Raw genomic sequence first — 23,711 nt, 5'->3', positions numbered from 1 at the left:
CTCAGCACACTAACCCAGTTAATATAACAAGGACCTGGGCAAAGACTGGAATATGAGACTCCAGAGGGGATGAAAAGAAAAAAAAAAAGATTATGCTTTCCAGTGTGGCCACCAATTATTTACAGAACATGAATGTAACAGCTACTTTTCAGCATGCACTTATCAAAGGGGAGGGTTTTTGCTTCTGGGATTGGTCCCTTTTCTGCCCTTCAAGTGTTACCAACACTTGTGATTCCAGTGATACTTCATCTTTTTAATACTCTAATTTCTGGGCTTGGAAGACAATGAGAATTTCAGCTTTAAGGCCTTTTTTGTTTTGGTTTTTGGTGAATTTTTTTTGTTTTTAACACAAAAGGAAGTTCATCCAGACAAAGAAACACACAAATACATTTTATTTCGTTATTGTGGAAGCTGTACTGCTCCATGAGTTTTACAGGTGTGAGGTTGGCAATAACAGCAGCAGATAAATTATCTGCTCATTTCTATTATAGTTTCTAGAAGAACCAGAATAAGAGAAATCATGTGTTCGATAGTTGGTCTTTACGGGGCCAGAAATCTGCACAATTCAGCCACAGCTCAGCTGTTGGATAGCACAATTACTAGAAATAGGACAGGGTTAAAGAAAGGAAAAATGAAGGTAACGAAAGGACAAAAAAAAAAAAGCCCCTCCAAATACAAAAGGCATGATTCTGCATCTTGGTACACATCTGCTACCTCAGTTACATGAAGGGGAGTTCACTTCATAGTTCACTACAGGAACTAGCCCACAGTCAATTAATTTTCTTTGCCATTTTCTTTTTAAGAAATACGGCCAAACTTCCTCTATTTCCATTCACTATTCCTCCACCAACAGAAAGCCTGAGTCAGAATGGTATTTTCTTCAGACATCAGTAGCTACTAAACACTTAAACCTGTTTTCAGAGTCCATATACCATTAAAAAACACACCCCACAAAACCATTCCCTTGGAAGAGAATCCACTTATCAACAGCATTTGCACACAGAACAAGGCCTGCCTGGTTAAAAAAATAAACATCTTTTCAAATTATATAATCTAACCTGCATCTTACTGCTCACGCGATTTCCCTTGTACAATTCACTCCTCCGTGGACAATGACAACAGACTGGTCATTTCCAGTTTCAGATCACAGAGCAAATGCTTTAGGTTCCCGACCCTCACGCAACACACACCACTTTTCAGGTTTCCATTGTAAGCAGTGCACAACCAGTTTCTATCATAATGTCTTTCCAACACCTGAGGCACTGGGGAACTCAAACATATTTGACATCTGACCTAAGAGACCTCTTAAGTCCCATTCCCCACAAGTATGACCCAGCTTCAGCCTATCAGAAATCCAGGAGTCAATGACGACAAACCTATACCAGAGTTTTCAGAAGAATTAGTAACCAGTTCTCGCCAACTAATCATCAGTTCCCATGAAGTGCTCACTTGCCTATGATTATCATGACTGAAAAGGGTGACAAACTGAAACTGAGTCAGTGTTTTAAAAATTATTTAAGAGCAGTTCTAGATACTACAGTGCTCCTAAGTCTCCACCACCAAACTGCATGTTCTTCTTCACAAGAAGGTGATGTTTCCTCCCTTGCATCTAAGAGAAAAAGGCATCACTTGCTCTGACAACAGAAATACTAACAAACCATAGAAAGGAACGCGTTACTCCATGCATTTGACAGCTTACTGCAGTTTAAAAAGATGTGTGAAGATGAAAATGCATTTCCTTTATCTCAAATTATTTAGTTTTAGGTACTTTTAGCAATTTTAGCTAACATTTTTCAGACAGAAGTGTGGGTCTTGAATGACAGCATCCATTTAAGAGTAACACAAATTAATCCAGCCATTTTTTCCAATCCTGAAGTCCACAAGGGCTCAAGGTTTGACAAGTTCCAGTTTTGTCTGTAAGCAAATTAAGAGCTAAATATTTCTGTGCTACCAAAGCACTAGAGAATGAGGCTACTTCCCCTCAAGGAGACAGCTCCTTTCGTCCTTGCACAGCCTCCAAGGTATGAGCTATTCACCCTAGCAAAAAGGCGCAGGTGATGCGCTAAGCGGGACCTTTGGGAACTCAAGTTGCCAGGGGTCCAGCTCCACAGCAGCTGCTCAGGTCCAGCCCTGGCTGTGGCATCCCTGTCTCCTCCCTGGCCCAGGCATTTCAGTCGTTTATCTGGCTGAAATCTAACTGAAAAAAACCACGATTAGTGTTCAGCCAGATCAGTCCCCTGAGGCCTCTCACCATGACCCCAGTAGCTCCCTAAGCACAAAGAAGGAGGAAACACAGGACCAGGATGGAAAGAAAGGTGAAACCGTGGACTTATGACTGGTGTAAACCATTATGGGGCTACACCTCTCAGCTACAGTCAGGTTTTTTGACAACAAAATGAAATGAAAGTGTGAACCCAACACTGCTGCCAGAAGTTCGATGCACCAAAATGCTATCCCCACCAGTGGCCACTTGGCTATCACAGTTAGCAAAGAGGCCAAGGGGCACCACTCCAGGGACATTGAAAAGCACATCAGAAAAAGGACCTCCCTGCAACAGCAGAGGATACTGCCTGGCTTGGGGGGGGATGTTCCAGGGCCACAGACACCCTGTGGTTAAACCCTCACAAGGGAGCAGTGCATACCACCCAGCAAACTCCTGGTCCCAAGGCAAGTTAGGGGCCCATTTACTGCTGGGTTGACAAAAGACAGCCTTAAGAGGTCTCAGCTGAGACTGTCTTAAGTGTTTGGCTCTGTAACAACACATCTTAACCACTCCAGTCCTTGGAGGGATCATTTTCTTGTTTGAGTAAAACAAATGTTACATTTTGATGTAATTTGAGTGAAACAAACACAGGCCTTTACTGAGCCAGTGGTTTGAATCCAAAAAACCAGTTATTGTAGCTTCACAAAAGAGCAATAGTGATAAAACTCCAGGATATTAGTAAATACATGGAAAGTCAAACAACATTTATTTCAAATCTTTGTACCCCAGGTGGTCTCCATCCATTTCCCCTCCACTCCCCTTCGAATTACAGCAGCAGCAAACAGGATGTCACATCTGAGCCTCCAAACATAAAATGAAAATAGGCTACATAAAACGTAGTAGGGTCTAAAATAATAACTCTTTAATTAATCATATCTTAATTTATGTTATGATTTTTTGTTCTACTGACAAATACAACCTCAGCAAAAGACCTAACTATAGGGAGTACTGGAAGTGGCATGAGAAGTTTTTCAACAGTTGCCTGTACTGGAGCTCCTCAGAAGGCTTTGCCGCAGGCCCGTACAGCGCAAAGAGAAGGTATTTGGTGCAAGGGGCTCATACTCACTGTCTGCAAAGTTTCTTCCTGTCTTCTGCTTTGGCTCTGTCGGTTGATAAAGGAGCGTGTCGAGAGTTTGTAATGGTTCAACAAGCAGATGATCACTACCACCATAACAGTTATAACTACAATTATAATGATGATTTGAACAAACTCCAGTTCAGCTAAAACAAAGAAAAAAAAGGAAAATATGTCAATCACACAGAGAAAGTTATCCATCAAAGCAATAACCTGAAAAATCCTCAGTATTCCATCAAGACTGATCTTGATTAAGATGTTACTGCTGTCCATTTCACAAAGTTTCGTGAAGAAAACACTGTTCCAAAGTAGTATGAAAATATTTTTTTGGCAGTGCCCATCATTCAGTATTAGTGGCTGCAGATCAAAGCTAAGAAACTTCTTGGTGATACTACTCTGCAGCCTTCACAAGTAACAAATTCTTCAGCATGAATAGTACAGACAAGCCTTCTGGAGAATAAAATGATTTCACTAGGAGAAAAAACAAACCAAAGACACTCAAACCCCACTCTATTTTAATAGCCACCTGCAATGCCAACTGAATCCAGAGGGTTCCATAAGCTTCAAAGCAGAGGCCACAGAGAAAGGAATCGGGACACTATCTAGTAAACTACTCTTGATTTTTCAACCAGCTAAACGGCACAAAAGCTATCTAAATCAAGAGGGGGATTTTTTTTTTCCCTATTGAATCTACATACAACGTCTTCTTCAATTGCTTCTCTCCAACTAGATAAAAATTAACTGTTCTAGGACATTCCCATTCAAGTAAAAATCTAAAAAGAGATCTGATATTCTAAAACAAGTTATGTTCCACTATGGTTAAAAATGAAACCAAGGCCTTGGCTGTAGCAAGAGATACAATTACAAGCAACTCCATCAGAGCCCATCATCTTATCTGAAGTCCTGCCTATACAACAAATATTAAGTAGATTTAGAAATGAGTCACTCTTTCACCCTTTTGGCTATACTGGAGCAGCAGGGATGAGCAAGGGGAGGAATTGCCCTTTGGAGTTACACACTTGCTGATATTTCTATGGAAACTACATCGCTCACAGGGGATGCTCTCATCTTGAAAGACAACTCCAGTTAATGGGAAGAGGTTTTTGGTTGCTAGCCTGGCAGAAAAAGCAAAGCAGCAGTGCAAGTTACTCAGTTTTGGCACTTCCCAGAAGTACTGTTATTTTTTTGGACACCAAAAAATGGACTTTGGGGAAGCGATACTAAATTTTCTGTTTTAAAAAGCCAATAAAGAAAGAAAGATAAACAAAATACAAAAACAAAAAGACAAAGCAATCAGAGAAAACAAGTTCCCCCCCCCCCCCCATCTCTTTCATTTGCAGTCATCCTCAGCCTTCTGTGTAACAGCAGTATGCAAACACAACACAACTATAAAGCCGAGCTAGACAAATGCTTTTCACACATAAAATCCAAAGTGACCTGCAGTGGAACCAAAGGAAGTCCAAGACTGTTTCATTATTCTAAGATCTCTTACAAACCTAAGACTCTAAGATCTCCAAACAAAACCTCAGATTACAGGAGCTGCAAGTGCACTGGTGTCCAGTGGAGGCTGGTGCTGAGGTCCAGCTGTTTGTCACAAGTTACCAGTGGGCACAGGCACACCACCATCTAAGTGCTGAGGTTCTGCAATCATCTCAGTAGGAGTAACTAAACCTATTTAAGGCTAAGCAAAGAGTAAAAGGGCAACAATACATCTATCATTTACTTTCTCTTTGCTGTTAAGTACCATCCACTCACCACGCAGAACATCTTCAAAAATTTTGGTTAGTCAGTGCTTTGCTTCACTTTTGCTATCAATCCCATATGCAGTGCAGCAACATCCCTCCACCCCCCCTCGCATCACTGGAAGCTAATGATGTCAGCACTAAAAGATCAAAAGGCAGGAAGCATAGCATTAATTAAAAAACAAACCCACCAAACCCACGTTTAAGTAAAAAGTTGAGGGGGTTTTGCCTCAGAAGCACAAACAAAATACAGACTTAACACTACTGACGACTGCTGCAAATCACATTCTGCAGCTACCGAGTACTAAAGGGTTTCTTTAACAAAACCTTTTTTGGGGGGTCCGTGTAATACTTTAGACTGGAAATTGAGAGACTGTTGCTAAAGGGCAACATGCAAAACAAGCAATGTTGATTTAGGCTTTCCTAGAATGCAAAGATCACTGGAATGACATATTACTTTCTCTATCTGCCAAGGGCAGAGTCTTCTAAATTTATCAGGGCTCCAGCATCTCAGCGGCAGGGGACAGTACCTCTCCTTTAGAAATAAATGATTGGGTCTCTGAGCATTTCCCTTGGCAGGGGGGAAGAATAATTTCGAAATGTTTGACTAAAACATGGCCACATAGTAAAGAAAATTAAAACCACAACACACAGGATTTTCCAAGTCCAGCTTTACACCGCAAATGCAAACTGCAACAGAACACCCTACTGATATTCGAGAGGATTTCCTTGCTGTAAAGTATGGATTGAAAGAAAAAAGGAAGGTAATTTTCAATCTCACCCTTCCTCCTGACTAGCCCTCCTGCTACTCACTAGGTTATTAACAGGAAAAAGGGAAAAAACAAGAGCTGCAGCGGTCTCTCTTCACCGGCACCGCTCAAGGCACCGCGAGTGCTTCCCGGCGGCCGCCGGCCCCCGCCTCGCCCCCCGCCCCGGCACCTGCTCCAGCCGGCTCCTCCGCTGTCAGCTGGCAAAGAGACTTGGGGAAGAGAAACGACACGGTTTTTTACCTCCCCAAGTCTCTCTGTCACACTTGCATATACCTGTTTCTTTACACGCAGGAAATCACATTTATAATACATTTTTCTCCTCCTAGTAGAGTATTTTTTTATGGTAAGTGCCCAGCGCGGAAAAAGCAACTATATACTGAATGACGACACCTCCACAGAAAAGCATGAAAACAAGAGAAATTATTTATAACCCCGTCAACATGCACGCAAGCGAAAGCACCTGGACCGCCACCCGCAGTCCTCCTCGGCAGACAGACCCCCCCCCCCGGCCAGGGAAGCCCCCACGGCGTCCCCCGGCTCCGCCAGCCGCGAAGTTGGGCTTCGCTCCGGTAAGCCGGAGCCCGGGCTCGCCGCAGCCCTGCCCCTGCGGGCGCAGCAGCGAACAGGCGGGTACCTCTTTCCAACAACAGGTCTTTTAACCGCGCATCCTTCACCGCTGTCCTATTAAGCTGCTCACTGGACATGCTCGCCTCCGGCAGACGGGGGGCTCAAACCACTCCGCCAGCCCCCGCGGGGGGCACCGCATCACCGGCAGCCCTGGGCTCCATCCAGCGGGGGGACAGCGTCCCCAGGCTGCCCGCTCAGCCCTACGCGGGCACGGACCGACAGACAAGTCTCCCGGCCGGCCGGCCCTCCCGCCAGCGCACCGGCGGGGCCCGGCCCCGGCGCTCACACCGCGGCCGCCGCCGGGCAGCTGCCGCACGCCGCGGAGCGCCGGCCCGGCCGGAGCGGGCAGACAGGGCCGGCACTGGCCGCCCTCGCTACCCGGGCCCCGGGCCGCGCGTGTGAGCGCTCGCACGGACACACGGACACGAAAGGCGGCTCGGCGCTCCGGACGGCGGGGCCCCGCCTGGTGCGGAAGGAATTAAAAAAAAAAAAATCGTAAAAAAACCCCGAAAACAATAAAGAATATCGCGGTGAATCGCCGGGAGCAAAAAAAAAAAAAAAAAAAAAAAAAAAAAAAAAAGGCGGACAAAGCCCCCGGCCGCCCCGCTCCTGGCCGAGCCCGGCGCGGGGCCGGGAGGGCCGCGGGGAGGAAGGTGCGTAGCTTACCCGCGCCGCCGCCCCGCCGCTCTTTAAGCCCGGCCCGGCCCGGCGGGCGCTCGGGGCGCCCAGGCTCTTCCGCCTGCCCCGGCCCGCCGCGCCTGCGCCGCCGCCCGCCCCGCCCCCCGCACGTGCCCGCGCCCCGCCGTCACGCGCCCGCGGGGGAGCCGGCGCCGCGCCCGCCTCCGTCGGCTGCCGGCCCCGGCGGGGGAGCGGGGGTCAGCGGCACGCCCCCCGCGTTACCGAGCCATCCCCACTGGGGACGCGGCTCTTCGAAAGGCGCCGGAGAGGACCCCGTCCCGTCCCGTCCCGCGCCGCAGGCACACAACCGGCAGAAGCGGAAAACGCGGAATCTTCCCCGCGCAGCACCGCAGGCGTGGTCGGGGGGGGGGGGGAGTGTAAAATAACGGGGAGGCGCCCCCTGCTGCAATACGGTAACGCGCCAACCCCCAGAGGAAAGAGCGCCTGTCACCGCCAGCGATCCACGCACACGCGTTTAAAAAAAAAAATAAGGGGGAGGGGAAAGGAAAGCACCGGGGATCCCGAGCCTGGGGATCCAGCCGCACGCGTGGTTCTTGGCCAAGGCTCCCGGCTCCAGCAGCGCCCGCCCTCCCCTGCCCCGCGGCGGAGCCAGCCCGGCTGGGCCTCAGCCCGACCGCCTGCCGTCCCACCCCGCACTCACCGTCGGAGCCCGGCAGCCGAACTGCAGGCTGCCCCCAGCCCCGCAGGGGTCCCTGCCTCGCCAGGACCCCCGTTACCCGTGAGCGGTGTGTCCCTCCGCTCCCGGGATGTTCCTCCTGTACCTGCCCCACCAGGAAGGCCAAGCCCCCTCCCGTTGCTCGTTAAGTCTCTGGGGTAGCATCCCCAAAGCAGCGGGCAAGACCAGTGCGTGTCTGTGTGAGCAGGAGAAGAGAGCTCACCCGATGGTCCGTACTCGGCCAGCTCCTGCGAGCTGCTGAAGGCACAGGAGCTGGGCTGCAGCATGTCCTGCTTCCAGTGGGCTGGCTGGCTCGTCACAGCCCCACGCCAGCACCGCTCCCCCTCACAGCACCGCCGCGATGGCCCAGGCTGCCCCCAGACATGCTCTAGGCCTGCCCATGGAGACAGACCTGCTGCTCCCCACACCTCAAATATGTGAACTTCATGGACCAGTCCCCCCCCCCCCCAAAAGAAGGATCCCCTGACTAAAGTCAAGGAGCAAAGGCCAACAGGGGAAAGAGCCTGAGGAGCCAGCCTGCACACAGTCATCCGCCAAGCCAGCATGCAGAAGAGTCAGGGTGCTGAAAATACTAGAAGACACATCCTGATACCCATATCCGCAGCACACAGCAGGCTCCCTTGCTGGGTTACAGGCTATATCCCTGCTGTCTGGATTTATTAAACGATTGTTGATGTTCAGCTCGATACTGCATGGACTAAGGCCCCAAACCAAACAGTACAGTCAGGCTGGGGGACAGTGATTGTGGACTGTAAATAAATATCCCGAGAGTTCCTAGAAGAGCAGAATGAGTTTAAGTTGTATGTCAATGGAATGCTTTTGTGCAAGCGGAGTGTTAACAGACTACAGCACCATTACCAGCAAAGGGAAGTAATTCAGTTCAGACAGCAGATGTGGAACACCTTCCAAACTACAATCTCATCTCCCCTAGCCTACTTTGAAAACAACTGATTCAACAGACCAGCCTTTTAAACATGGCTGTTGTATGGGCATGGCCTGCTTTGTGCGTACAGAGTCGCTGCTGAGGCTGATTACCTTCCCGTTGCAAATTCTCGGTTGCCAAGGACTGAAGTGTCAAACAGATTTTCTGAGCCAAGGATTGACCCACACGCATCATTCCCAAACCTCATATTTAACATGAGAAGTTGGTTTCAGATGTGTGTAGTTCAAAGACTATAAGCAGAAAAAATAAAATTAATGTATTAGTATTAACACTGCTTCTTTACTTCGGTCTCCTACAATTGAAGCCTGGATGTTCAATCTTTTCAGTTCCTGAAGGGCATTAACCTTCTAACACAAGCCAACTGCTTCGGCAAAACTGGGAATTCGGTATGTAGAGAGACTGGTAAGATTATACGCTTTACTCCCTCTCTAGCCCACTACTTCCCTACCCACCAAAATTTGTTTAGTATTACTGTACAAGCGCAGGCATAATGACTGCAAAATCATTAAGAGTGCTGTATCCATAAGCAATGCACCTGATAAGCATCCTCAAGAACATCCTCAGAACAATATTTGGCTATTTATTAAGAATTTATCATCAAGTTTTTAATGTGAATCAACCCCTTCAGGGGCTGAACAACTGCGTTGTAAGTGCCAGATAGCCCAGAAAAGCTGCTCTGTCAACAAGGACAGGGGACTGGCTTCCTTCTAAAATCCCCCTCCCAGCAGCAGGTTCCACATGACCTCTGAGCAGGTCGGCTGCTCTGGTGACAGGGTTGAAGCTACCTAAGCAGGCTTTGGCACACCGAGTCATCATGCTCCTCCACAAGCCACTGCAAGTCTAGCATATTAATGATAAACCCAAGGGCTAATTAAACTTGGTAACATTTAGGTGAAATTTTATAAAGGATGTGTTTACTGATCTGTCTCCTCGGTCTTGACTGGGAAAACAAAAGACTCATTCTGGAAACCACAAGAACGAAAGCCGATTTTTTGGTTTTACTAGTAGCAAAGATATTATCTCTTAAGTGTAAGAAAACAGCGTTATGCTTTGGTGACCAAAACTGGACAGGTGCTGCTTTCTCAATAGGAGTTTTGCATTTCTGCTACTTACCTCCTTCTTTCTTTCTCTGCTTCTCTAAAGACATTACTGACTGTGGGCAGGCTTTTGGCCAGCCCTTACTCTGAAAAGTAAAGAAAAAACCCCGTCTTAAACTGGAAAATAAGGGAGTGTTTCATCCTGCCTGCAGTCAGCCCCTTGTGGTCACTCACCTGGGGAACCTGGACAGTGTGTGTGGGGGGGGGTGTGTGCGTGTGCGCGGAGGTGCTTCCCCCTCCCTGATACAGCTCAGAGCCACGCACCTAACTTCAGCCCTGAAAACCATCTGAGACGGTCACATGTCTACAACCATTAATGCTTCACACAGGGGCATGCATCCTTATGTGCCTCTTCCAGGCGGCACCAGGATGATGCTTCACAGCCAAAGACAGGCTGGGGTGACACGTGCCTGCTGGGGGGGGAGCTATGCTTTCAGCCCCCCAGCCAGCCCAGGCAGGTCTTGGGAGTACCCAGGTAATCACTGCCTGCTGCAATCCCAGCCCCATGTCAAGCTAGCAGCCATGGGAGCATGGACCTGGGTCCTTCCCGCTGTCCGTTTTGTGCCAGCCCCAGTGCACCCGCGGACAGCGACACAGCTGTAGCACAGATGAGCTGGACCAGGTCTCTGCTCACAGTGGAAAAAGTCAAATTGCTTGCTGGGTGAATGCTGATGCCAACACAACAAAAGGCAGCAGGAAACGGTCAGTGAGAGACAGAGCAGAAGACCAGGACCATTCCCTTTTGGGTAAGGGTCTGCACCCTGGATGGGCTTCAAGTGACCGCAGAAACACACACCAAATGCCCCCACCTCTCAAATTGCCACTTCCTGGAGCAAATTTTCACCTTTTCCATTAAGTCTGGAGTTTACAGGTTAAATCTGTCAGAAAAAGATACTGAGGAATGGCACCACCCCAGGGAAAGGAAAAGTGCTATTCTCGCTGGCAGTGAATTCAGGTAACTTATTTGCCAGCAGGTGCATATCTATTATGTCATTGTATTTAATGTGATCAGGTGCAAGGCACAAGCAGACAGGAGCAGTGTGGAGAGATTATCAGCACAACCCAAAAAACGCAAGTTTGGTGGAGGGATTTAATGCAGAAGAGGACAGTATTCAAGGCCTCTAAATTAACTCCCTGTTCAAGCTGTTCTTTACTCTGCATTAATAAGGATTGTGAAATTGATGTTTTTTTCTTCTTTTTTTTCTTTTTCTAAATCACCCTTTGCAATCTGCAGTTAAGGACCTCCCTCCAAACCTCATTTCCTAGAAAAACAAAGCAGTTCTTCATATGCATAGTTAGTTGCACAGCCTGCGTGGTCCATGTGGTAGCCACGCATGCGATGGTTTGTTTTCCTGTGCTGGAAGGAGGGTTCAACCTGGGACACTGAATTGTAACATGCTGTTTTAAAAGCAATCACCGTTTCAGACCTGACTAGCCCTAGCTCTGTTTACACTGGCGAGTGAGAAAATCTACTCATGAATTATCCCCACTGCAGTTCTATTAGTCCTCACGCACCAGCTCGACACAGGCAATTTACAGTCATCTCCTCCAGCAGGGTTAAATGGTACAGCGAGCATAATGTGTTGGCCCTGTTTACCCTGGAGATTACACTGCTGGTAACTTTGATGCTCGTCTGCCACTGCTGAAAAACAGATACAAATTTCTTAGTGCTGACGCCTAAGGAACAAGAAACTCTACGCAGGGACAGGCAGCTGTAAATCTGAGGGTGATAATCAGTCCAGGCTACTCAGACCTTGAAAATAACCCTAAAGGGACGAAGCAACTGGGTGACTGAGAACCAAAATTTCACGCAGGTACCCATTACGTCGAACACTGTAATACAGTGGCTTCCACTTATTTTAATCATCGACTAATTCAATCCTCCATTTAGTTCTATTAAAAAACCGTGAACAAAATCAGCTGTGCTGAAAATACTGCAACCCCTTGCATCCCTCATTTGATCACATTCCACAGCTTTTGCCTTACGTTGAGCTCAAATCTAACCAGTAGTTGTAAAAATGAGCCATTTAAGGAAAAGGCAAGAAAGGATCACCAACGTATTTTTCTTAATCCTGTTGTTATTCAGAGTTCTCCCTGCAGCACATGCAATTAATATCTGGTACTGGACTCTGTGGAGTCTCAGTGGTTGCAGCATGACTACCCTGCCTAAGCTCCCTGTGTTTTCCACGCAATTCCCAGCAAGTACAGGGAAGAATCATCCCTCATTATTAGTATTTTTTTTAGCCCATTCAAACAGGAGTTAGAAGAGATGCACTAAGAACCACATTAAAAAGCTGAGAGATCACATCATGCATTATCCTACCATAGGAACAGATGAAAGTTAAATGAGAGACGGAATTAGCATGGGTGCTAGAATCTATGCATATGCAAGAACCCACCTCCAACACAAAACTGAAAGCCCTGTTGTAGAAATATAGGTTGCTAAATAAGCTATTAGCAGTATTTTACACACAAAAAGGAATGTTCATTCTTCCACTGAAGAACACACTTAGGAGTTACAGAGAGTCTCCTGCCAGGTGGAGTATTCACTCCATAAATCTCAATTCCCAACAAACTCCTTGGCAGCCAGGAAAAGAAAACAATGGGCACTTGACTGCAGATTAACAGACTATCAAGATATTTTAGTACTTTCTGACTAAGGTGTATGGGAAGACCTCAAAAAGCTGGACAGTGCAGAAACCTTCCAAGATCACAAGAAAACCCATCAACCTTGGTCTAAAAAAAGGAACCTAAGGGCAAGACATAGAATGGAGATAAGAAGGGAAAGTAGAACCAGGATTACAGTAAAGCACTAAAAATACAAGTAGAATGTGAACGCTGTATTTTTATTTCTGACACTAATATAACCAGCTGGTTTAGAGATACAAAGCTCTGCCTCAATGATGGTGCCGTCTAGTACCTGAAAGTAAAGGATGAAGAGAGGAACCTGGAAGAAATATCCAAAGAGATAGGGGAGAGAAAGGGAATCAACATAATGCAAAAATTTAGGCCAGCGATGACAGAAAAATAAAGCTTTTAAAGAACCAGGATGCCCATGTAAGCTAGCATTAACACTGAAAATTAAGGAAAATACACTGATACTGAAAAATGGATCTACAAGCAAAACAAGGGAATTTTCTTCATTTTCTTTTATCCTACAGTTTTCTTATCACTTGTCTTGCCGCATTTACATATATGCTGTCTGGATGTGTAATCATAAGGGAAATTAACCCTGGATAACCCCATGCTGCAGCATGTTTACAGAAATTGCTCTAGAGAAAACAACTCTAGGAATAAAATGGGGGACATCCAAACCATTGGAAATCAAGGGAGTCACAGACATGATAGGTCTGAAGGATGGGAAAATCTCTTTATGAGAACATGCCATTAAACATTACAATCAAGCATAAAATTGCTCTGCCACAGTATTTTGTTTTATTTGCATTGTTAAATTTCTTCTCCTAACAACAATGGATAGTTTATAGCGCTAATGATTTATACAAAAAGAGCTGCGTAAATGCATCCCAAATGGGCGGCTTCTTTCTTAAGAACTGTAGACTCAGTTTCCTTCAGCTTGATCACAAATCAGTGACTCACACAAATTTCACATCTGCCTCAGGATACAATGGTGCAGCTTCTACCGAGTTTTCATGATGGATTAAGTTCCTATGGTGCAAGAGAGGTGTAAAAATTTATGCTGATTTAAAAAAGAACAGTGCATTTCCACAAATCACCATGGTGCAAAAACTACAGATGCCTTGCCATTAACAACTGTTATCACTGAATCTCTGTACTAAGTTCATTACTTCTGGCTTCTGCAGCCCTGCTTAAAATAAAATACATTGTATACAATTTGTGTATGTCCATGCACACAAACACACATTTTCCCCAGTAAATCAATGTAATTGATCTGGAGAAGGGGGCCACAGTTTAGAAGTATTCAAATTGCTCTGCAAAACACATTCACCTCACTTTCAGTGTATCCCCAAAAGAGGTGGGGACTGAGACTTCTGACATGCAAAATTATTTGGATTTGCTGCACTTTATAAGCCACTTTATGATATAACAGAATATTTTATTCCTAATCCACAGCATTCCAAACTGTTAAGTCAAGCTCCCTCAAATCAGAGATCAAAGAGTGGCAGAGTGGCATAAAACAAGACTTTGGGTACACTTCGATCACATCTTTCCGGTGTTTCTTTGACCTTTATGTCAAAATGAAGATATTCGTCAACTCCCTTGATTCCAACAGCTGAAGCATTAAGAAACCCACTTAATTTATGTTAAAATACTGAGAACTGACAACACTGGGAATAAGAATCAGAATCTAGTCAAGACTTCTTAGACCAGCCACAATGAGAATAACTGCAGATACAATGTACTCAGCTCATGGGGAAGCATCAGGAAGTTTCTAATGCACTTCTGTTCTGACTAATGGCCTAAGTGAGCATGTAGACAATAATCCTCCTGCAGGGGATGTGAGGAGGTGGGAGAGAAAGTCCACAGAGAATGTTGGCCGTCAGAAGCTTCCTGCAGTTTTTCCATAACCACTTATCGGGAGCCACTTTTAACGCATCATCACAGGCATTCCTCGGCAAGCAGCGGCGTTTCTGCCACTTCCTTCAGACTGGCAAAGGAGTAAGACTTCCCAAAAATACATCCTCTAGAAAAGAGGGAATTAGGCAAGCAAGCTCAGTGCTCAGTGAGAATCGGATACCTCACTGCTGCTTGTGAAAAGCAGACCTCTGAGTATACCACCAGCGAAATGACAACCATGTTGCAGAAGCTACCAGGCTATTTTTACCAAAGCAGAATATGTTATCTTTTCATTTTGTATAAAGGCAATAAAAATTCATAAGATTCATGCTCTGCATTTAAAGAGAAGAGCTTGGTAATACAGCATTCAGACCACATGGTTTTTGACATTACCATGAATCGTCTACGTTCTTCAGTCTTTTGACATGTTCACAGGGATGATGTTTACACTGACTAGTTCATAGTACATCATATCACATTTTAATGATTCACTTCAGCTCTGACAAAAGGAAACATCTGCCATAATTTTTTCTTTCATGAACTTTATCACAATTAAAAATCTGACGTTTTACCAGCCTGTGTGCCAACCGAGAAGCACGCCAAGTTCAGCACTTCCTGATACATACAAATGCGTGCAGCATGAACAGCTAGTACCAACAGCACCAAGCCATCACTGACTTGTCAGTCCCCACCACAAAAGAGAAAAAAGATCACAGTTTGTGGGCAATAATTTCATAATCTTGATCTGGTTTCCATATGACAGAGTGCAAGAGAGAGAAAGAAAAAAAAACACAAACCAAAAAACCCCATGCTTCACAGCTCTGTGTGATGACAATGTACGATTTCTATGTCTTGCCCTATTGCAGCCAGAAAAATATTAAAGCAGCATGTTAAAACTGGCACAGCTTCTAAAAAACGATTTCCAAACATGACTTGATGGACAGCACCCTAGTAACTCGAAACGAAGCTTAAATCCGCATCGACTTTACATAAAATTAGGCCAATCCTACCCAGCACAATGACAGTATTCTTGTTTTCAACATAATTAATGGTATCTACAAGCTCAAACCACTTCTGAGACATTGCACATATGACAGGAAGGCAGCTTGACCATTTACCATAAAGACCAACAACCTCTTGTACCCTGCATAAGGCTGGGATAACTGTTGTACCTCTAGGCAGCTCCAGTGACACCATCATTTCAGGGTGGAAGCCAAGAGCCAGAAGCAAAACCAGCAGCCTAATGATACCGGCAATGCAGTGTTGCTTCATCCGTGGAATAGCAGCGTCCCACTACTTGGTGGGCTGTGATGTTACTCAGCCCAGGCAATCCAGGAGGGATGGATGTTTTTGAACAAACTCTAGGACAGAGCTGGGGTCTCAGTAAGGGCTGAAGGGGTGCTTTCTAACACTGCTCCTCCATCCATTTCTTCCCCTGTACTACCAGCATAACACTGAATTTGGTACAGTATACTTAAACTTGAAGTGTTTCATAGGAGGACTTCAGGGACTGAGAAAGAAATGGAAAAATGGCCCTGCGTACAGCACATACAAGACTGCCCCAAATATATGGCATAAAAGATGTTTAAGGAGAATGCATCGTCTACTAGCTACATCAGACTGAGGTTCAACTTCTCTCCCCAGCTCTATCACAGACCTTCTAGTGACTTAAGGGAAGTCCCTTCAGCTCTCCCTGCCTGTCCCCACTCTTCCCTCTCCTGATACCACAGCAGCACCTACGCAGCGCTTCCACAGAGCACGGCCTCACCTGCGCCAGTCTTCACACACCGCCTGATACCAGTACTCTATGAAATTTGGGCTGCTAAGCCACTTTTGAAGACGACATATGAGCACTTAAATCATAAAGGTGCATTTTCAAGATCTGCCTAGTGGTGCCCTTTCCCGATGAGCAGAAGGCAGGCCCCAAGTGGCTGCAATGGCATTTTCCTTTGTGTGCCAGCAAAAACCAAAATTTGCTTGAAATCTCAACAGACACACTGGGAACTGACAGTTAATGTATCTTACAGTTGGTTGGCTGGTATTTTTGGATGGGAGGCTGCATTTCAAACTACTTCATCCTATGTTCACACTCTGTACGACTGTACATCCGACACTGTACTGACTCACCGGTAGCATTTTTGTGTAGCCCACTAAAGAGATACCATTACACCCTGTTTGGGTGGGGTGAGACCTTCTGGGTGAATCTCCTTGTGGGAAAGGAAGTTTGGAGAGTAAGATACTAACTTTCAGAGTTACAGAGAAACTGTGCTCTCTCATGTGTGCCTGCACACACAGAGCAGGAAAAGCACATTCACTCCCTCTCACTCTACGCTACCCCATTGTGGTAGTGAAACTACTGATGCTTCAAATTTGGCACAGTCCTAATTCTTAATAAAAAAACCCAATGAAACCTAATGAAAATTACGATTAAGGTGAAGGGTTAAAAGCAAACAAACCCAAGTTGTTATGCAGCCTCCAGGGAGAGGGCTGTGCTTCCTGCCCAGCCTAGGAGGGGACACTGCCCGCACACCTTCCACACCGTCAAGTTGCACTGGCAAGTGCAGGGCAGATGCAGCCTTCTGGAGAAGCAAAGGGCAGAGACATCATCCCGTTCAGTCTGAGGTCAGGGGTCTCTGCCATACCTCTGATCTGCTGAGTCTTAAGCCACAGGTGCAGAGATTTGGCCTGAGCCAGGCAAGTGCTTTGCAATGCAGCTTTGTGATCCCCTGCCACCAGGACTGCTTCACGCATTTGCACAAAAATTCAAGAAACAGCACCGACTGCTCACCCATTACCTGTGGGACGCGAGTCAGGTTTGCAGTGCTGGGAGACAGGTATTTTTACCACAGGATCTGCTGTCACAACAGCAAATCCCAGTTGCACATTTACCAAAAGCACTAAGGGGATTTGTCCAGGATTTCAGGACGCCTGACATCCTGATCTGCATAACAGCTCAGACCAGGCTTTTTGCCATTCAGAAGTCCCAGACAAATGACTCGTGAGAGTACGTGTTTTGCCAGTGCAGTGCATACTCAGTGAGTGTGCAGGGTCTCGGACACGTCTGACATCAGAGGCACGTGCTGGCCACCTGCACACAGCATCTCAACCTCCCCCACACACTGTGCGCCTGGACTTCATCAGACACCTGTGTGCACCCATGCACCTCCGCTCCCATCCACGATGCCTGGGCACACCACACCACAAGGACCACGCATACAAACTCCCTGTGGCATGTGACAAAGACCTGGCCACGCAGCCCCCACCCTCAGGAAGGGCAGTATATACTCCCTGTACATGCTGCACCACTCCTATTTCTGTAGTCGCAACCGAATGCAGTGCAAGCTTGCAATTACTTTCCTCACAAAGTTTACACACTACGGAAAGAGCTTCCCAGCCTACTTCTGTTCTCAGGGATCTGATTCCCTGGCTGCAGTAGGTACACAAAAGGGTCTCACAAGAGAAATCTCCGTGCACTAATCACCGATGATTCATGGATGAAGTCTGAGAAACGTTTCTGTACCACACTAGGGATGGCGAGGCTGAGTTGCTTACCTGCTGATACCTTACCTGCCATGTTTCCTGCCTTGGAAGCTGCATGTCACTGAATTAGCACAGTTTTATTAGATTTAATTAGAAAATGGGACACTCTTTCCAGCTCTTATCCTGTTTTTTATAGACACATCAAATAACTTTACCTTGCTGTCAATATATCTGGTTTCTGTTTTACACACAGAAGATCGGAAGAAGGGAACTGCTCAAGCCAAGGCTGTGCATACAAGGAACATGAATCTGTCATACAACTCAAACTGGCTCCCAGCTTGAATCTATCCTTTTTTTGGGCAGACAGCTTAGACACTTTGAATTTGAAAGGACTCTGGCATTTTTGCTTCATGTGCTCTCATATTTCTTGCTGTGAAAGCTCAACTAGGACTTTCTGTTCATTGTAGGTGTCCTCCTTAAAGCCAGCTTAAACATGAATACCTGAAAAAAATTTCAGGAAGGTGGGGTTTTTTTTGTTTTTGGTGTTGGGTTTTTTTTTTTACTTTTATAGGTAAGAGTTGTGGTTTCCAGTGTTAAATTGAAAAAAAAAAATTCAGCTAAAAGAAAAGTTGCTCTTTTTTTTTTTTAGCACAGAGCTTCTGTCATATAAAGAAGTGAAACTGTGAGTCCCAGTTTCCAAACTGTTCATATTTTACCTTTCCTGCTGTATTTCTTCAGTTAATACTTTACAATTATGTCTGAAACTGAAGTAGTTTTAGTTTCTCTGTTGCCTACACATTTTGTCATTTCTAACACGACAGTATTGTAACCCATTTGTTTTCTCAGTGCATCTTTCAGCATCACTTGTACTTCACAGTGCAGATGTCTAATGCAGATCAGGGCAGGCACTGCAGTATATTCTGTTCCAAAAGATATCCCCACCTCTTCATTTGTTTTGCAACATGGCTATCAGAGTATTAAATAAATAACGTAATACTTAGCATATATCCATTGTTTTACATATTCTGAATGGTTTATAGATGTTAATTTCTTCATGTGCTGCTCCTGTGAAATAGACCCAGCAGCAATCATTTTATATGAATTGCAGCTACAAAGCAAGTCAATAGCTAAACTAAATAATCAGATTGACAGCCCTTTCTCAATTTCTGAGGCCAGAATAAACCTCACTGATAAGGAGAAACAACAAAAAAATTGCAGATCACCTCCTGCAAACATATGAAATGTAGGCTAAACTTTGATCACAGCTTTTTCTCTGTGAGCCTCTAGCCCAAATTCAAAGCCTGTGTTCTCTCCCTTGAAGCTCACACCCAGAGGCACAGCTCACTGGTCAATGCAATCTTCAAAGTTTCCCATCTTGAACAATTTATTTTCAGGAACAAAGCCTGGAAAAGGTCCAAAAACCCCGTGTGGGTTGGCAGCAGCTCAGGATGCTGTCTAGGTGTGTCTGGCTTGCCCAACTAACGACTCTTTCCACTTCCTCTATTCAGAGCACACTTGTGTTTCCCCGAACTGCAGCAAGCCACCCATTAACTTCTAGTCCTTCATTTCTGAAAAGGCTACCGGTTTCTCCCACTAGATCCCCAGCTTTATGAGCTGTCAGACACTTTGGGTTTTAGCTGTTGGCTGAGAATTTGACAGCAAATGTACAGTTTAGGATTTACGGCTGGGAAAACAATTTCCCAAAATATCTGTATGAATGCAATGTAGAAATATGCCACATTATAATGGTGAGTACTCTCTCAAAATGGAAGCGTTAAACTTCAAGCACAGCTCTATGCCTGAGACAAGCCAAGAAACTTCTGAAATGAGTAACAGGCCTTGCTCAGCACCCTGCGGGCAAAGCAGCCCCCTCCTTCCTGCTCCTCTTCCCCCTCCAGGTAGCCCTGGCACGGTAAAGACTTCTCAGCTATGCTTTTCAGCCAAACTCACCTCAATACTGATACCAGGACAGTGTTTCCCAGCTGCTACCATCAAACTGTTAAAACCCTGAAATGGGTCCCTTTGAAGTTTATTAGAATCATAGAATCATCTAGGTTGGAAAAGACTTTTGAGATCATCGAGTCCAAACTTAAACTCATTTTTTCATGTGCAGAAACACAGAGAGTAAAAAACACTAATATTAACCTGTTCAAACAGCAAGAAATCCCCCCCATTTCCCCTCCCCCCTGGTTAAAGCTGCAAAAATTAAATCCATAAGGGCATTTATAGAGAATGTCTTATTTAGGGAAGAAAACAAAAGTGACTGACACAGTTATTTGTCACTGCTGGTAAATAAATTTGCGTGGCTTACAATGTTTACCCTGGAGTACAGCTGAAAGATCCATTCGTGCTGCATTAGAAACCCGCCTCAATGACAAACTTCAGCTCCCCGCTCCAGCAAAGCTGATGTATTGACTAGACAGGTAGATTTAGGTGCTCTGACTGTCTGGATGCTATGGAAATCATGCTGCACGCATCTGACCGTTGTCAGTGGCAGAAGACAAGCGCTGGCCTCATTCTTATTCTAGCCAGGAAAAAGGCCTCGTCTGCATTAGCCTTTTTACTGAAAGGCTGCCATATTTGTCAGTTCAGACGCATGTAAGATAAGCTCTTTCCCCGTTATCTAATATTTCACCAGGCAGTGGAAACGAAGGATAAGCAGAACCTAATAGTCTATGTGGGCAGGCGATCTTGAATGCTGTCAAGCTCAGCACAAGGCCTGGATGCCCTAGACAAGGGGAAGTTTACAGAAGAAGTTAATCACTTCATTTTGAAGAAAAACTCACAGGGATTTGGAAAAACGGTTATGACTTATCCTGGCTACACAGCAAGCAAGGAGACAAGTGTAAAACCCTTCATGCAGCTTTATACTCCGTGCCTCTCCCTTCCTTTAATGTAGGTACTGCTTGGGTAAAATTGCAGTCCAGTGAAAGGGGATTAAAGAAGGCAGCTGTAAAACTGCTGCTTTCCCTAAGCAGCTGGAGGAAACAGGACAAGCAGGGAGAAGCAAAATGAAAAACCGAATTCTGTGTTCCTGGAATGTCCTGGGCTGATCAGTCCCTTGCACAGCAGCTAGTTTTACCTGTATCCCTCCCCTCTAAAACTGCCCAAGTCTCATGCAGAGTTGGTAGCAACCTGGCAAACAGATCAGAAGGGCTCTCGCTCAGTCACAGGGCTCCCTGGTGAGCACGTATCTAACAGGCTTTTATGCTGCATAATGTGGATACAACAGTGCTAAGCGAATTCTGAATAAAATTAAGATAGCCTGTTTCAGAGCTCACAGAGTAAGTCTGATTTAACAGCATGTCTGCTTAACAGATACACCATCTTAAACAGTAGTGACTGTATGGTCACACTACTCCATTTTAATGCACTGACATGAGAATCAAACTGTATTTGCACAGAAGTGCAGCTCAAAGTATAATCTTTCAATGTTTTGGCCCACCCAGAATGGCCAATCTATGTCCAAATGCGTATTTTTCTTGTCCATCTAGCACAAGTGGATTTTTTGGGCATAACTGTTAATAGGTGCCCTGCCAAAACCTAAGTGACAGCCTCTGAGAAAGGGTTATAACATGCACGTGGGGTGTGGTATCCAGCATCTCTCTGCTACTGGCTCCTGATCCACTGCCCACATTTTAAACCAATGTGTGACATGGTGAATTGTGTCATGTGCATGGACTCCTAATGTCAACTCTGCTCTTAATACCTCATCTGCTCACCAATAATAATTTCAATGTTCCCGGCAGTCAACAACATTTTGGCTGTCAATGGCAACAGTCCCAGGATAACTGCTGTCAGCAGTGCCGCACCGTGTGGGCCTGCATGTGATGGCAGCTCTGCTGTGTCGCCTGCCTGCTCCCATCGTGTGACAATGGGGTGCACAGAAAGTCACAAGAAACTTGTTCCTGGGGAGTCAAGTGCTCCTTGGCGTCAGCACTCGCCGTCATCACGGAGTAGGCCAACTGGGGGAAGATGCATGTGGCATGTGAGCCTGCAAGGAAAACAAAGCCTAGCCTGCATCTAATTTTAGGCTTGGCAGCCTTAAGGATGTTTTGGGCCGTCTTTATCTTTGGCTTTTCCAGCACCTCTTTCTTTAAGGTCATACCCTTAAAAGTGGTTGTGCTGCCTTTTGCTCCAGGTCTCTTCCCTGCCCCCATGAGCCCGGTCAGGGGGTAGAGCAGTGTGAAAGCCCTGACCCCCCTGGAAAGCCTTCCTTTCAGGGAGCTGGCAGGATGCCTCACCCAGCAAAGGCCTCCCAATCTGCTGGCATAGGTGGGACAGAGAAGGGATGATCTCTTGCACTTTACCTCATCACCAGCTGCCTGCACGCCTTTCTGAATCGCTCTTGTCCTTGGGTTGGTCAAAACCTTCTCTGACTTTTCACACAACCTTGCGATATACTTTCTTTTTTTTTTTAGTAATGTACATTAACCACTTCATTTAAGATTATCAGTTTCACGTTACTGGGAACAAGAGGGAACAGGAAGGTGCCAGGAGCTGATGGAGTCTTCTAGCTAGCCAAACTCCATTTCCCCTTATAGACCCCCCAAACTCCAAAGCCTGTCCAACAGGACTCAGATACCCATTCCTCAACACAGGAGCAAGATGCCAGAGGCTAGCTGCTTTGCAGAAACTGCCTGGAGGCATAGGCAGAATAAGGCAAGTATCCTCCCTGCTCTCTGCAAGCCACAAACTCTCTGTTGTGGCAGGCCAGGGGAGAGGAGCAGAAGCTGGACCACTTTGTCCCCACTGACACGGGGAAGCTACTCGTCCCCTGGGTGTCTCAGCCCAAGGCTGGTCCCACCATGTAGGCACTGGCCCTCTCCCAGTCACAGCTGCAAAGAGCAAGCATGCAGCAGTAATGCTACCAAGCCTGCACGTCCAGCCCCAACATCCAGCAAAGCAGCACCTTGTGTTTAGGGAGCATAGAAAGGCAAAATGAAGAGAAAGGCTATGATGGCTTTCCAAAATATTTTTGTTTCACTGTTAAACTCCTAAAATGCAGCAGGGTTTTGTTGAAAAATTGGAAGAAAAACATAATAACCTAATGGTGACCCTGCACCCTTTACAGTATTCCACCTCTGCTGCTGTTTTCCACACCCACACTTGCAGAATGCAGCAGGTTACCCATCATGACACCACCACTGCATCCCAGCCCTGGTGGTACCATACAGACTCCTGCCCACATGCTGTAGGGCTGAACAAAAATACCAGCTTCTGGAGGAAAGTGTCTTTCATGCAGCCATACAACATGATCTCTTCCTTCTACTTGGCAGTCCAGCTGCCACTCTGAAGCTTGCACAGAAATGAATAATCTCATTTTCTCTGCTTTTTAATTTATTTTTTTTCCAGGGGGATGGGGGAAACCTTGATTAGACAGATGTGGCTACTTAAAAGCAGTCTCTAGCAAGTCCATTCTCTTGGAAACAATTGGGGCAGAATGGCTCTCTGTTAATGTTACATTTAGTCATTAAAAATGTGCATTCGTAACTCTAAAAGCTGCTAGAGGCAAACGCAAGAGAGAGATACATACTCAGATTTACATTCAGTTTCCAGCCTGGTAGACTCAGCGAAACTAAAATTAACATCTCTACCTTTCATATGCATTTATGGACAAACATACATAGAGTAATAACCACCACTGCTGTACACATTTGAATCCTCTTTCAGCAGAGAACTAAATGCCTTTTGAAAAACCTAAATAATTTAGCATCATAATAGTGTGAAGTGTGTAAAGACACTTTCATATATTACTGCATCTAGCTCTGGGGTACAGCACAGGGGATGTCATCTTAAAGCA

General features: G+C 45.7%; 1 protein-coding gene across 7 annotated transcripts in view; it reads right to left on the bottom strand.

Moving 5' to 3' along the window:
* LDLRAD4 (low density lipoprotein receptor class A domain containing 4) overlaps positions 1-23,711 on the bottom strand; it is a 294,851-nt gene that overhangs the window by 19,442 nt on the left and 251,698 nt on the right. For 5 of the 7 annotated variants that reach the window (XR_008746606.1, XM_055800311.1, XM_055800309.1 and 2 more), the window contains one exon: positions 3,330-3,484. Coding sequence is in view for 6 of the 7 variants with exons in the window: in XM_055800311.1 (XP_055656286.1) it covers positions 3,330-3,484 (155 nt within the window). In the remaining variant the exon portion in view is untranslated. Of the gene's footprint in view, positions 1-3,329; positions 3,485-6,484; positions 7,120-7,143; positions 7,260-23,711 lie in introns of those variants that run through there. The other 2 variants (XM_055800312.1, XM_005241272.4) reach the window with 2 other exon arrangements.

The sequence above is a fragment of the Falco peregrinus genome, chromosome 3 (assembly GCF_023634155.1).
Source record: "Falco peregrinus isolate bFalPer1 chromosome 3, bFalPer1.pri, whole genome shotgun sequence".
In the NCBI taxonomy this organism is placed as follows: domain Eukaryota; kingdom Metazoa; phylum Chordata; class Aves; order Falconiformes; family Falconidae; genus Falco; species Falco peregrinus.
This window is presented reverse-complemented; position numbering and strand designations above follow the sequence as displayed.